General features: G+C 44.8%; 1 protein-coding gene across 1 annotated transcript in view; it reads right to left on the reverse strand.

Annotated features, from left to right (window-relative positions):
* LOC122420760 (liver carboxylesterase-like) overlaps positions 1 to 2,029 on the reverse strand; it is a 28,122-nt gene extending 26,093 nt beyond the window's left edge. The window contains exon 1 of the mRNA XM_043436205.1: positions 1,878 to 2,029. Coding sequence (XP_043292140.1) covers positions 1,878 to 1,929 — 52 coding nt within the window. The 5' untranslated portion in view covers positions 1,930 to 2,029. The remainder of the gene's footprint in view (positions 1 to 1,877) is intronic.
* Between the last annotated feature and the right edge of the window lie 12,351 nt (positions 2,030 to 14,380).

The raw sequence follows: 14,380 nt of genomic DNA on the forward strand, positions 1-14,380 counted from the left end.
CTTCCTAACTCAGAGGGTCACCAGAGGGAGCGAACTGGGGGTCACATTCTGTCTGTCCCATTCCCATGGAACAGACAGTTCCTTCTCATTGAGCTGAAATTCATCTCCTACCGTTGCCCCGTCAGGCCTGGTCCTCACTGCTTGGGGACATCCTGCGCCTTCATGAGGCAGGTGGCTTTAGTGCAACCCCCGTTCATGCTCATCTTTCAAGTCCTCTCTTGTCCATCCTCAACAGCTGATGTTTGTTTAAGCATCCTCACAGGAAATGATGTCCAGCCTCTCACCCTCCCAATTGTTCCTCTTTAGATACAGACAAAAGGACAACCTCTCCTTCAAAGCGTGTGGCCAAAATAGAGAATAACGCAGATCTGGTCTTATAGACACATCGATGACAGCCTTCAAGAGACGTGAAGTGGACAGATGCCCAATTGGCAAAGGTGAAAAAGTGGGTGATGAGCTGTGGGGCATAGGCAACGATGGTGACTGCAGCAGTTACCACGTGAGGTACACGTAATGCTGTGTATTGAGTACTTTCTCTGTGCCACGTGGACATTCCAATGACAAAAGCCTCTCTAGGGAAAGATTAATATGTCCATTTTACAAAAGAGGCAACTGAAGAAACGGAGGAAGCCAGTATGGATTTGCAAAAGATGGAAAGAGACTGACTCTACCCAGATAAACCAGCAGAAAGGGGATAATCAGCTTCTTATGTGCTTCTTACTCTGCTCTTACCCTCAATTCCAGGCCTCTCACAGTGTCACAGCACCAGGAGGAGGGCTCTTGCTGCACCCTTGTATTAACCATGTCTTCTGTGCTGTGTATTCTGATGCTTTGATACTGGGCACCTTGCTGATTCTGGGGGGACTGCCCCTCCCAGAGTTAGCTGATCCCTGGAGACAGGAAAGAACTTTCCCTTCCAGCCTGCCAGAGGCTGAACCCCAATCACCTTCTTTATCAGGCCCTCCACAATGGCCACTATCATCCTGCCCTAATCATTCTAGGGCAAAGTACCTAACAGTCGTGGGCAGTCCCTAAGCCCTAGAGCATGGGGGGATTGGCTAATTTTCTCACCCTATCCACCCCACCCCACAACCAAGATAAAGTTCTCGCCCCTGATTCCTCCCTTCTTCCTCTGCCCCTGACACACCTGGGGCTTCACCTTCTAGCCCACCAGGTGGTGTCATGCCCCCTCCTCTGGGAAATGGGAAAAACAAACTATCTCTTAAATGGCAATTGGCTCCTGATCCATGGGCTTTAGCACACCTCAGAGTGTCTATTAATACACTGTAAGTTAAAACAACTCTTTTACTTGTCAATCACTGTCTTTTCACTTTCTCTAATTCCAGACACTCTTTAGAAACAACCCATTTCACACTTACAAGAGCCCAATGATGTAGATACAGTTCTCACCCCCATTTTAGCCGTGCAAAACTGAGACACAGAAAAGAAACATCCCTTGTTTAAAAGCACACAGCTCCTGAGTGCTGCCTTGGATGGGAACCCACCCATGCTGACTCCAGAGTGGACATTAATACTCCACTAACCCACTTTTAGCCATACTGGACTAATGATCAAGGGGGAAACACACGGAGCTCGCCAAAGTCCTCAGCTGCTCAGCGATAGGTGAGCTGGCTGCCCTCCTGCACGTGGCACGGCCGGCGCAGCTGCGGCTCCCAGGGTGTACCCTCCCCTTCGTCTCCTGTCGCCGCCGGGAGTTGGCAGAGCCTCAGAGTCCTGACAGCGCGCGCTGCAGCGGGACCCGGCAGCTGCGGGACCCGGCAGCCTGTCACTGCGTTGCCCTGTACGCTTCTCCTCCCCCTGGTCCCCCACAAGGATTCCCAAAGACCGCCCGCTATTTGCATTTCAGGAGGACTCACCCCAAGCCGTGGAAATGGCGAGGGAGGTCAGGACCAGAGCGACGAGCCACATCGTGAGAGGACAGCAAGCTCTGCGTCCTCAGGTGTCTGCGCCTACCGAGGGCCCTACGAATGAGGCCGCCCAGTTCCCGCCCTCTCCAGCTCTCCCCAGCCCTGCCCCCGCCGCCCAAGAGCCTGATGAGGAGACAACAGAAAAGCTCTCTCTGCTCCCTAAGATGCAAGGGCTGAAGTTTCCAGTGGCCAAGCCCGTCCAGGCCCCACCCTCCTAGACTTTGACTTTTATCAAAAGAGCTTGTATTAAACTCCCTGATTACACATAACCACTGACTTGTTCAACCACTAGTTTCACAAGTGTTTCTTCCCTCCTGGATTCTAACCTTAGTGCACTGTGAGCTACCCAAAGCAGGCATAAGCAAACAGAGGCCTTTAGACAAGGGCACACTTTGGTGGAACAAAAGGCTGGTTCCAAATGGGGAAAGGAGTACCTCAAGGCTGTATATTGTCACCCTGCTTATTTAGCTTATATGCAGAGTACATCATGTGGCATGCCAGGCTGCATGAAGCACAAGCTGGAATCAAGATTGCTGGGAGAAACATCAATAACCTCAGATATGCAGATGACACCACCCTTATGGCAGAAAGTGAAGAACTAAAGAGCCTCTTGATGAAAGTGAAAGAGGAGAGTGAAAAAGTTGGCTTAAATCTCAACATTCAGAAAACTGAGATCATGGCATCCGATCCCATCATTTCATGGCATATAGATGGGGAAACAATGGGAACAGTGAGAGACTTTATTTTCCTGGGCTCCAAAATCACTGCAGCCATGATATTAGAAGATGGTTGTTCCTTGGAAGAAAAGCTGTGACCAACCTAGACAGCATATGAAGAAGCAGAGGCATTACTTTGCCAACAAAGGTCCATCTGGTCAAAGCTATAGTTTTTCCAGTGGTCATGTATGGATGTGAGAGTTGGACTATAAAGAAAACTGAGCGCCGAAGAATTGATGCTGTTGAACTGTGGTGTTGGAGAAGACTCTTGAGAGATGGTTGGACTGCAAGAAGATCCAGTCAGTCAATCCTAAAGGAAATCAGTCCTGAATATTCATTGGAAGGACTGATGCTGAAGCTGAAACTCCAATACTTTGGCCACCTGATGCAAATACTGACTCATTGGAAGAGACCCTGATGCTGGGAAAGATTGAAGGCAGGAGGAGAAGGGGATGACAGAGGATGAGATGGTTGGATGGCATCACTGACTTGATGGACATGAGTTTGAGTAATCTCTGGGAGTTGGTGATGGACAGGGAAGCCTGGCATGCTGCAATCCATGGGGTCACAAAGAGTCAGACACGACTGAGCGACCGAACTGACGCTTTGGTCTGTGGTCCTCAGAACAGCTCAAGAACTTTCAGAGCGACTCCTGGCTCCACAGCTGTCCAGCTGGAGAACATATGGCAATCTCTTAGCTTTCCCAGGTTTCTGTTTCATAGTGTTCCATGCTTTCCACTTTGGAAGCATCTTAAATTTCATCCCATTTCCCTTTTGATGCCTGGATTAACTTTACAGTGTTCCTGACAATTAACTCAACCTCCTTTTGCACACCTCCAGGGTCTGGGGACTCACTGCTTCTCCAGGCAAGAATTTTGACAGAATGTTCTTATAGTAAAGGAACACTGTCTCTTCACAGACCCTGACTCTATCCATCCATCTTTCCATCTATTCATTATTTCCTTTATTCATTCATTCTGCAAACATCTATCAAATATTTGGCTTTATGCTGCGAAGTATGGATACAAGGGTACATTTAAGACATGTTCTAGCGCCCAGAGGAGTTCACCATGTAATAGATAAAATAGGTGGGGGAAGCTATGGGGAGCTTGCCATGCAATGTGAAAGCACTGTATATAAAGATATGTGCTGTATATATAATGTGCTCTGGATATACCTGGGAGAGTGTCATCTCCTTAGTGGGGATGCAAAGAAGATGCTCAAAATCTGTTTCACAGAATCATTTAATGTCCAATAAAAGAGAATTCTTCAAATATGCTCTGATATTGAGATTTAGCTGGCTAAGACAATACTATCCATTCACTCAAACTAGTGATGCACACTTCTACATATGGTCAAGAGAGTACAGTCATGATCCATTGTTAAGGGGAAAATATAGGTTATAAAATAGTTAGGGTTGCTTTGGGACACAGCTTGGCAGTTCATTAAAAATAAAACTTAGGGACTCCCTGCTGGTTTGGTGGTTAAGAATCAGCCTGCCAACGCAGGGGACACAGGTTTGATCCCTGGTCTGGGAAGATCCTACATGCCGTGGAGCAACTAAGCCTGTACACCACAATACAGAGCCCGTGTGCTGCAACTCCTGAATCCCGCATGCCCTAGAGCCTATGCTCTGCAACAAGAGAAGCCACTGCCTTGAGAAGCCTGTGCACTGCAATGAAGAGTAGCCCCATTTCCTGCAACTAGATAAAGTCCTCATGCACCAGGAATGCAAGGGTTCTTTAATATCTGCAAATCAATCAATGTAATACACCACATTAACAAATTGAAAGATAAAAACCATATGATTATCTCAATAGATGCAGAAAAGCCTTTGACAAAATTCAACATCCATTTCTGATAAAAACTCTCCAGAAAGCAGGAAGAGAAGGAACATACCTCAACATAGTAAAAGCTATATATGACAAACCCACAGCAAACATTATCCTCAATGGTGAAAAATTGAAAGCATTTCCCCTAAAATCAGGAACAAGACAAGGGTGCCCACTCTCACCACTACTATTCAACATAGTTTTGGAAGTGTTGCCCACAGCAATCAGAGCAGAAAAAGAAATAAAAGGAATCCAGATAGGAAAAGAAGTGAAACTCTCACTGTTTGCAGATGACACGATCCTCTACATAGAAAATCCTTAAGACTCTACCAGAAAATTACTAGAGCTAATCAGTGAATATAGTAAAGTTGCAAGTATAAAATTAACACACAGAAATCCCTTGCATTCCTATACACTAACAATGAGAAAACAGAAAGAGAAATTAAGGAAACAATACCATTCACCACTGCAACAAAAAGAATAAAATATTTAGGAGTATATCTACCTAAAGAAACAAAAGACCTATACATAGAAAACTGTAAAACATTGATTAAAGAAATCAAAGAGGACACAAACAGATGGAGAAATATACCGTGTTCATGGATTGGAAGAATCAATATTGTGAAAATGAGTATACTACCCAAAGCAATCTATAGATTCAATGCAATCCCTATCAAGCTACCAACGGTATTTGTCACAGAACTAGAACAAATAATTTCACAATTTGTATGGAAATACAAAAAACCTCGAATAGCCAAAGCAATCTTGAGAAAGAAGAATGGAACTGGAGGAATCAACCTGCCTGGACTTCAGGCTTCTAACTACAAAGTCACAAGACAGTATGGAAACTGGGGCAACAGGAAGATCAGAAAGGTATAGAGTCAATGGCACAGAAATAGCAAGCCCAGAGATAAGTCGCACAAACCTAGTGGACACCTATCTCTTCAACAAAGGGGCAAGAATATACACTGGAAAATAATGACAACCTCTTTTAACAAGCTGGTGCTGGGAAAGCCTGGTGCAATCACTTGTTAAAAGAACAACTAGAGACACTTTCTACAGCCTATCACAAAAAATGAGAACTCAAATGGATAAAAGACTAGAATGTAAGACCAGAACACTAGTAAAACTCCTAGAGAGAACATAGGCACAACACTCTCCAAACATAAATCAACCCAGCAAATCCTCTAGTGAGCCCAACTCCCCAGAGATATTGGAAATAAAAGTCAAAATGAAACAAAATGGACCTAATGAAACTTAAAAGCTTTTCACAATGAAGTGAAACTGTTAAAAGCACCGAGGTGAAAAGGACAGCCTTCAAATGGGAGAAGAATATAGAAGATGAAGAGCAGACAAAGGATTAATCTCAAAAATATAGCAAGCAAGTCTCCTGCAAGGCTGGCTCAAATGTCCAGAAAATAAAGCGCCATCAAGAAAATGGGGGCCAAAATCTAAACAGAACATTGTCTTCCAAAGAGATGACATTAGAGATGGCTTAACAAAGCAACATGAAAGTAGTGCTCACACATCTACGTCATTATCAGAGAATGCTAAAGTCAAGAACCTCGAAGGTTGAGGTATAACCATTAACATGCCAGTTCAGAATGGCTTGACCTATCCGAAAAGTGCTACACAAGCAGATAAATTCTGGTAGAGGGGCGGAAACAAGGGAACTCCTCTTACATGTTTGGTGTGGAATGCCAAACTAGTAACAGCCTAGTGAGAACAGGTGTGGAGATTCCTTAAAAAACTGGAAATAGAACTGCCATATGACCCAGCAATCCCACTCCTGGGCATACACACCGAGGAAACCAGATCTGAAAGAGACACGTGTACCCCAGTGTTCATCGCAGCACTGTTTATAATAGCCAGGACATGGAATCAACCTAGATGTCCATCAGCAGACAAATGGATAAGGAAGCTGTGGTACATATACACCATGGAATATTACTCAGCCATTAAAAAGAATACATTTGAATAAGTTCTAATGAGATGGATGAAACTGGAGCCCCTTATACAGAGTGAAGTAAGCCAGAAAGATAAACACCAATACAGTATACTAACGCATACATATGGAATTTAGAAAGATGGTAACGGTAACCCTGTATGCAAGACAGCAAGAGAGACATAGATGTGTTGAACAGTCTTTTGGACTCTGTGGGAGAGGGAGAGGGTGGGATAATATGGGAGAATGGCATTGAAACATGCAAATTATCAAGTGTGAAACAGATCGCCAGTCCAGGTTGGATGCATGAGACAAGTGCTCGGGGTTGGTGCACTGGGATGACCCAGAGGGATAGGATGGGGAGGGAGGTGGGAGGGGGGGTTCAGGATGGGGAACTCATGTAAATCCATGGCTGATTCATGTCAGTGTATGGCAAAAACCACTACAATATTGTAAAGTAATTAGCCTCCAACTAGTAAAAATAAATAGGAAAAAAAAAGTAATATTAATTACAAAAAAAAAAAAAAAGTCCTCATGCAGCAATGGAGACCCAGTGCAGCCAAACATAAATAAATAAATATTAATAAATAAAATTAAACTTAGAATTACCATATTTCACTCCTAGCTATGTACCCAAGATAACTGACAATATGTCTATACAAAAACTTGCACACAAATAGCGTTTGTCAAAAGAGTTGAGAGTGGAAACAACAAAAATGCCCATCAACTGATGAATGGAGAAAGAACTATTATGATCTATATATAATCTATCCACACAATGGAATATTATTTGGGCATAAAAAGAAATACAGGATGGATACATGCTATGATGTGGAGGAACCTTAAAAACATTATGCTAATGGAAAAAGCCAGATACAGGAGGCCAGATGTTGAATAATTTTGTTTATGAGATGTTCACAATAAGCAAATCCACAGAAACAAAGTAGATTAGAGGTTTCTACAGGCTGGGGATGAGGGGAATAAGGAATGACTCCTGATGGGTATGAGGTTTCTTTTAGGAGTGATGACAATTTTCCTGGGGATGGGATTGGATAGTGGTGATGGTTAAATAACTTTGTGAATATACAACACCACTTAATTGTGCACTTAAAAAATGTGAATTTTATGGCACTTGAATTATATTTCAAGAAAATAATTATTTTAAAAATCCCATCTAGTATCCTATGTTAAAAACAAAGGTCCACCTCATAAATTTGAAGATATAATTGGCTTTTCAAATGATTCACACACAAAGCAGAAATCCATCGAGCAAGCAGAAAAGTTCTGAAAGGTAGAGAGGGAGTTGGACAAGCAAATCATAAACAAACGAAAAATGATGACATTGGGCAGTGTCACTTTCTTCAAGGGGACAAAAGGGTCTGTGAGGCATATTACCTCACTGCTGCTGGCCAGGAAATTCCAGACTGACTGGTTAAGATTCCATTCCTGGGGAAGGTTGAAACTCCAATTAGGTAAGGTACTAAATCTTCATCTGATGATGAGGGCTTAGCACAAGTGACTGCATTTGAGGCCTGTTTTGTTTTTGTTTTTAACAATTCCCCTCTTTTGATCAAACAGTTAGCTTAACTGAGAGATGTGATCAAGATCTAAGGCACCTAGGCAAGATCTAAGCTCCACTCTTGGCTACAGGTCACAACTTCTGTGGGTCCTTTGTGTGGTGTCCAGAGCTCAACAATTTTTCCTGTTTAATCCCCATGACAGTCATAGGTCATGGCTTCGAGTTCATGATACTTTTTTTTTTTCAAGTTCATGATACTTAACTGGTTATTGTTTTTCCTTCTTTTCCAACATTACAGTCTCAGGGAGATCATTTGCTTGGTCATTAGGAGCAGGGAACATGTATTTAAAGCTTTTGAGAGAATACAATGCACTCACAGAAATGATTATGATTGCAATAAGCACAATAACTCTCAATGTCTGGAGTGCACTCAAGGCAGGAGATGCAAGAGAAGCAGATCCGATCCCTGGGTGGGGAAAATCTCCTGGAGGAGGAAATGGCAACCCACTCCAGTATTCTTACCTGGGAAATCCCATGGATGGAGAAGTACAGCAGGCTACAGTCCATGGAGTCACAAGGAGTCAGACACAACTGAGTAACTCAGTATGCTTTTTTGCCATATCAGTATACCATCTGTTTCATTATTATCATGAGATCCTGTGTGTGAGCTCAGGATCACATGTCTGACTTTTTGCAACCCTGTGGACTACAGCCCTCCAGGCTCCTCTGTCCATGAAATTTTCCAGGCAATTATATTGGAGTGGGTAGCCATGCCCTCCTCCAGGGGAATTTCTCCATCCAGGGATTGAACTTGCACTTCCTGCATTGCAGGTGGATTCTTTACCACTGAACTACCTGGGAAACCCATTAGAACATATATATAAATATACATACATATATATGTATAAATGCCCAAATCTATCCATGACTTCTGATCATACTGGGTATTAAGAGTTGAGCAGGATTTGGAGAACAGAGAAGAAAGGACATTAGCAGCAGTGCAAGGTGGATTTGGAGGCTTCCTGGGTGTAGGCCGCAGGGGCTGAAAGGTGAATAAAGGACACAGAACAATTTTTTTTTACTCTGAAAAGTACCAAGTTAAGGAGAGTTGGGTTTCACCCCAGATGATGGGGATGACAAGATACCAACAGTGTTTCTGAAAGTAGAATCTGGAAAAACATATAAGCCATTGGAGTGGCCAAGAGGGTTACTCTGAAAAGGAACCTTCCAAACACTCACTGAGATGGAGGAAAGTGAGCTCTCCTTCCCGAACATGGCTAAGTTCTCTGCAGGTCAAAGTTTTTCTTTAGGGGCTCCCACAGACCTCAGCAAGAATAACGACAGAAGAATCTCCAAAACGCTAGATGCCAAAAAGTTTTGTCAGATCCCAGGATCTATTGTTGTGAGTTCCTGGCTCTTGCTCTGAAAGGTCACAGGAGCCATGGGAAGTTGTAACCCATTGGAGGACAATCACCATTTTGTCCTTCTAGGAAGCAGGTCAGGAGCACATTGGAGACTGGGCACAAGTGTGTGGTGTGGGTGGAGCCTGAATCAGCCCACGCTTCCCCCAACATATTGCCCAGGGTTCAAGTACCCTTCAAGCTACACATACATATAAAATGTCACTCCAAAGTACAGTAAGCATGAATATCAAGATGTGCAAATTAAAACTATGTGTGTCAAACTGTACCTATCCAATCGGCAAGGAATCACCTCACAACAGTTTTAGTGGTTGTGCCAAGTATTGGCAAGAAAAACAGGAAGTTTCACAACTGATGTAGGAGATAAATTAATGCAGCATTTCTTGGGGCAATTTGGCAAAATCTATCCCCCGGAGAAGGAAATGGCAATCCGCTCCACCCGAACATGACTTCGAACATGACTGAAGCAGTTGAGCACATCCAAAAACTTACAAAGGATATCTGGGTTGCCTTAGCTATTCTCTGCTGCTGCTGCTGCTAAGTCGCTTCAGTCGTGTCCGACTCTGTGCGACCCCATAGACAGCAGCCCACAAGGCTCCTCCGTCCCTGGGATTCTCCAGGCAAGAACACTGGAGTGGGTTGCCATTTCTGTCTCCAAAGCATGAAAGTGAAAAGTGAAAGTGAAGTCGCTGAGTTGTGTCTGACTCTTCGCAACCCCATGGACTGCAGCCTACCAGGCTCCTCCGACCATGGGAGGAAGTCTCCAAGCAAGGGAGGAGTTTCCAGGCAAGAGTCCTGGAGTTGGTTGCCATTGCCTTCTCCCCAGCTATTCTCTACTGAGGAATAATTCTGAATGTGCTCAAAGAAGTCTGTATCAGACTATTCACCTCAGTGATACTGATAGTAGTAAAAGTATGAAATAACCTATGACCAACAAAGTAAATGGTTAAATAATCTATGAAGTATTTCTACTGTGGGATGCTACGTAGCAGTCAAAAATGTAGGAACAATACGATATTGTTTTTAAGTGTTCATTAAAAAATCAGTTTGGCATTTGCTATTAAAGAAGAAGGATCAAAACTTGCATTTATGGGGACTTCCCTGGTCGTCCAGTGGTTAAGAATTTGCCTGCCATGCAGGGGATGCAGGTTCAATCCCTGGTTGGGAAACTAAGATTCTACATGCCTTAGAGCGACTAAGCCCACAGGCCACTATTACTGAACCTGAACACTCTTGAGCCTGCCCGCCACAACTAGAGAGTCCATAGGCTGTAGCAAAAGATCCCACATAACACGACTAAGCCTCCACACAGCCAAATAAACAAATATTTTAAAAAATCTATTTAAAAACTCCATGCATTTATTTCCACTCCCTTCTCAAGTTTTTCTAAAAGGAGAGCAAAATAACATTTGTTAAGGCACAAGATGCTGTGTCCGAACAAAACAGAAGCGGAGATGATGGCAACAGTATTTTGGAAGCTGAAAGATGACAGAACAATGATTACTACTTTCAGAGCAGAGAGAGGGAGAGTCAATGTGTGGGGAAGAGGAAGCCCTCAACAGATGGATGCAGAATGGAGGCAATAGACAGCCCTCTGGCTTAGAGGTGCCAGGTAACTGTTAAAGTGGGGGTGTAGGTATCCCCAACTTCTGTGCATCAAGGGTGCAGCTCTCCCCTCCAGCCCACCCAGGCCAAAGTTCCCCACGTGGGCTCTGCTTCAGCCATTCCTAGAACTGGACTGCATCTGGGGAATCCAATCACCTGATCACAACGGGGCATCAGAAGGACCCTGGAAGTCTCAACATAATGTTATTTCTGTCCAGAGATTTGCGTGTCAAAACGAAAAGTCTCCTGAAGTTCCAGGAATTGACTGCAGTAGCAGTGACCCTTGATGAAGACAATGCCTGGTCACCTGCCTAGTGGTCATGATGGTGGACAAGGCAGTCCCATCCTTATATAACTAGCTGATCATCAGTGGTATGCTTTTCCCACTGAGTAACTTATTTCAGGAAAACAATTTTCTAAGCAGTGGCCAACATGGTGGAGTGGAAAGACCCGGAACTCACCTCCTCCAACAGGCACTCCAGATAGGGTAACAATGAGAATGACCTGAAGACTAGCAGAAAAGGTTTTCCACAACTAAGATACGCAGAAGGAAGCAACAATGCAGGAGGATGGATGGAGAAGACCCACGCCCCCTGCGTAGGTGGCCCACACCCGGGAGGACAAGCGCAGCTGAAGAGGTTCTTCCCAAGGGGCAAGGAGTCTGAGTCCTGCCTGCACCAGGGCCCCCAATCTGCGGAACCTGCGCCAGGAAGACCAGCCCCCAGAATCTCTGGCTTTGAAGGCCAGCATGCAGGGGAAGTGGAGGCCTTGGGAAAGGTGCACATAAAATATCACATACTCTTAGACCCAGCAAGGAAGCAGTCATTTGAAAGGAGCCTAGATCTGATACACTTGCTGATCGTGGAGAGCCTCCTGAAGAGGCAGGAGACAACTGGGATACCCCCTAAGGAAAAGTATTATAGTGGCAGCCATTTATGGGCTCCTGCTCTACCACCAGGACCCCAGTGCTAGCAAGTGCCATTTGGGAGCCCTCCCTCTCGTCCATTAGCACGCCCTCCTCCCTACCCCCCAGGTAGTTGGCACAAGTCCCAGGACCCCTCAGGCTGAGCAGTCAGCCACTCTGGGACACAGCCCTGCCCGTCAGCAGGCCCAGAACCCATCAACAGGTCAGCACCAGCTGTAAAACCACCCAACCTCAGAGCCAACCTACTGGCACATGGCCCTGCCATGAATGGGCTGAAACCAGCCCTGGGCCCTTCCCCCAGTTCAGGATCCGCTGGCAGCCACCTGGCCCAGGGACCAGCCCACCTACCGTGGGCCCGCAGGGGTCCGCCCTGCCAAACAGGAGGACTCGGGCATCCTCACAGGTGGCGTCACTGGAGCCTATAATCTTGGTGACCTGACGGGAGTGTGCTGCTGGCTCCCACAGGAGAACCGCTGCATGAGGCCACTTCTCCAAGACTGGGAGATGTAGCTGACCTATCTAATACAAAAAATGAAAACAGAGCTAGGCAAAAGGAGGCAAAACGAAAATATGTTACAAGCAAGGAATAAGATAAAACCCTAGAAGAACTGGAGATAGGCAATCTACTACATAAAGGGTTCAAGGTAATGAATATAAACAGCCTCAACAAACTCGAGAAGACTGGATGAACACAGTGAGAAGCACAACAAAGAATGAGAAAGTATAAAGAAAAATGGAGCTGAAGAATAGAACTGAAATTAAAAACATGCTAGAGGAATCATCAGTAGAATAGGTGATATGAAGGAACATATCAGTGAAGTTCAGGACAGAGTAGTGGGGATCCCCAAAGTTCAAAAGGAAAAAAAAAAGAATAAAAAAAATTAGAGTAGTTTAAAATACCTCTGGGACAACATCAAGTATACTATCATTTGCAGGATAGGGGTTCCAGAAAGAGAAGAGAGAGAAAAAAAGGGCAGAAATTTTATTTGAAGAAATGATAGCTGAAAACTTCCCTTAAATGGGAAAGGAAACAGAAATCTCAATCCAGGAAGCACAGAGTGTTCCAAAGAAGATCAATCCAAGAGGTCCACACCAAGACAAAATGTCAAAATGTCAAAAGTTAAAGAGAGACTATTAACAGCACCAAGGTTAAACCAACTAGTTATGCCTAATGAAATTCCCATGAAGCATCAGTGGACTCTTCAGCAGAAACTCTACATGTCAGGAGGGAGTGGCATATATATTTGAAGTCATGAAAGGAAAAATCCTACAATCAAGAATACTCTACCTGACAAGGATATCATCCAGGTTTGAAAATAAGATAAAGAGTTTAAGCTACAAGAAGGCTTCCCTGGTGACTCAGTGGTAAAGAATCCACCTGCCAATGCAAGTTCAATCCTGGGTAGGGAAAACTGGATTTTCCCTGGAGAAGGAAATGACAACCAACTCCAATATTCATGCCAGGGAAATCCCATGGATAGAGGAGCTTGGCAGGCTACAGTCCAGGGGGTCACAAAAGAGTCGGAGATGACTTAGCGATTAAACAACAAAAGCTAAGAGTTCGATACCAGAAAACCAGCTTTACAATAAATGCTAAAGGGACTTCTCTAAGAATGAAAGGCCACAGCTAGAGATAGGAAATTTACAGAAGAAAATATCTCACTGGTAACCAATGGTAGTAGATCAGCTCCTCTACAACAGAGGGCCACATAAAGATGGGCTGGCTGGGCAGAGTCATGGTGTTCCCCAAACCCCACCCCAGTGTGGTGACCCACAAGCAGAGGGATCTCACAAACACACTGCTTATCCCTGAGGAGCGAGGGGCCTGTGCCCACTAGCCCTTGGGACCTGAACTAGAGAGACAGCTCCCAGGATGCCTGATTTTAAAAACCAGCAGGGCTCCGGTTCAGGAGAACTGTGGGCCTATAGCGAATGGAGATTTCTCTCTTAAAGAGATCATGTTCAAACTCACTTGCCTGGAATCTAGCACAAAAGCAGCAGCTTGAAAGATGCCTAGACCATTTGTGAAGAAGATTTATTTGGTAATCCTTAAGCATCTGCTGGAGGGGCAGGAACCTGTTGGGATGCTCTCTGGGGACACAGGCACCGGTGAGCACCCGTTTTGCTTTTCCTTCTACCTTGCTAACATCAGCTTGGCAGACACGTTTTCTGTACTTTGCCTCTGACTTGCTAGTTCCGGGGGGCATGTCCAGCATCTGAGACTTTCCCTTGAACCCACCAAGGCTGACCAAGCAAGTACCTCACACCTGTACCACTTCTGCAGTCCCTCCAAGGCCAGTTGGGTGGGTGTCTACAGTTGCCAAGCCTGGCTGGGCAAGTACCCTGCCCTTACAGTGCTCCTGTGACCGTCCCCCAAAGCCGGCAGACACACGCAGGCCACAGTGGGGATACCCACTGAGTGGTTCACTCTGGTGGCAAGGAGTTTTATATTTCTGGGTCCCAGGGGTCTGAAAAATCAGAGAGTTCTT

This window comes from Cervus canadensis, chromosome 18, assembly GCF_019320065.1.
Source record: "Cervus canadensis isolate Bull #8, Minnesota chromosome 18, ASM1932006v1, whole genome shotgun sequence".
NCBI lineage: Eukaryota > Metazoa > Chordata > Mammalia > Artiodactyla > Cervidae > Cervus > Cervus canadensis.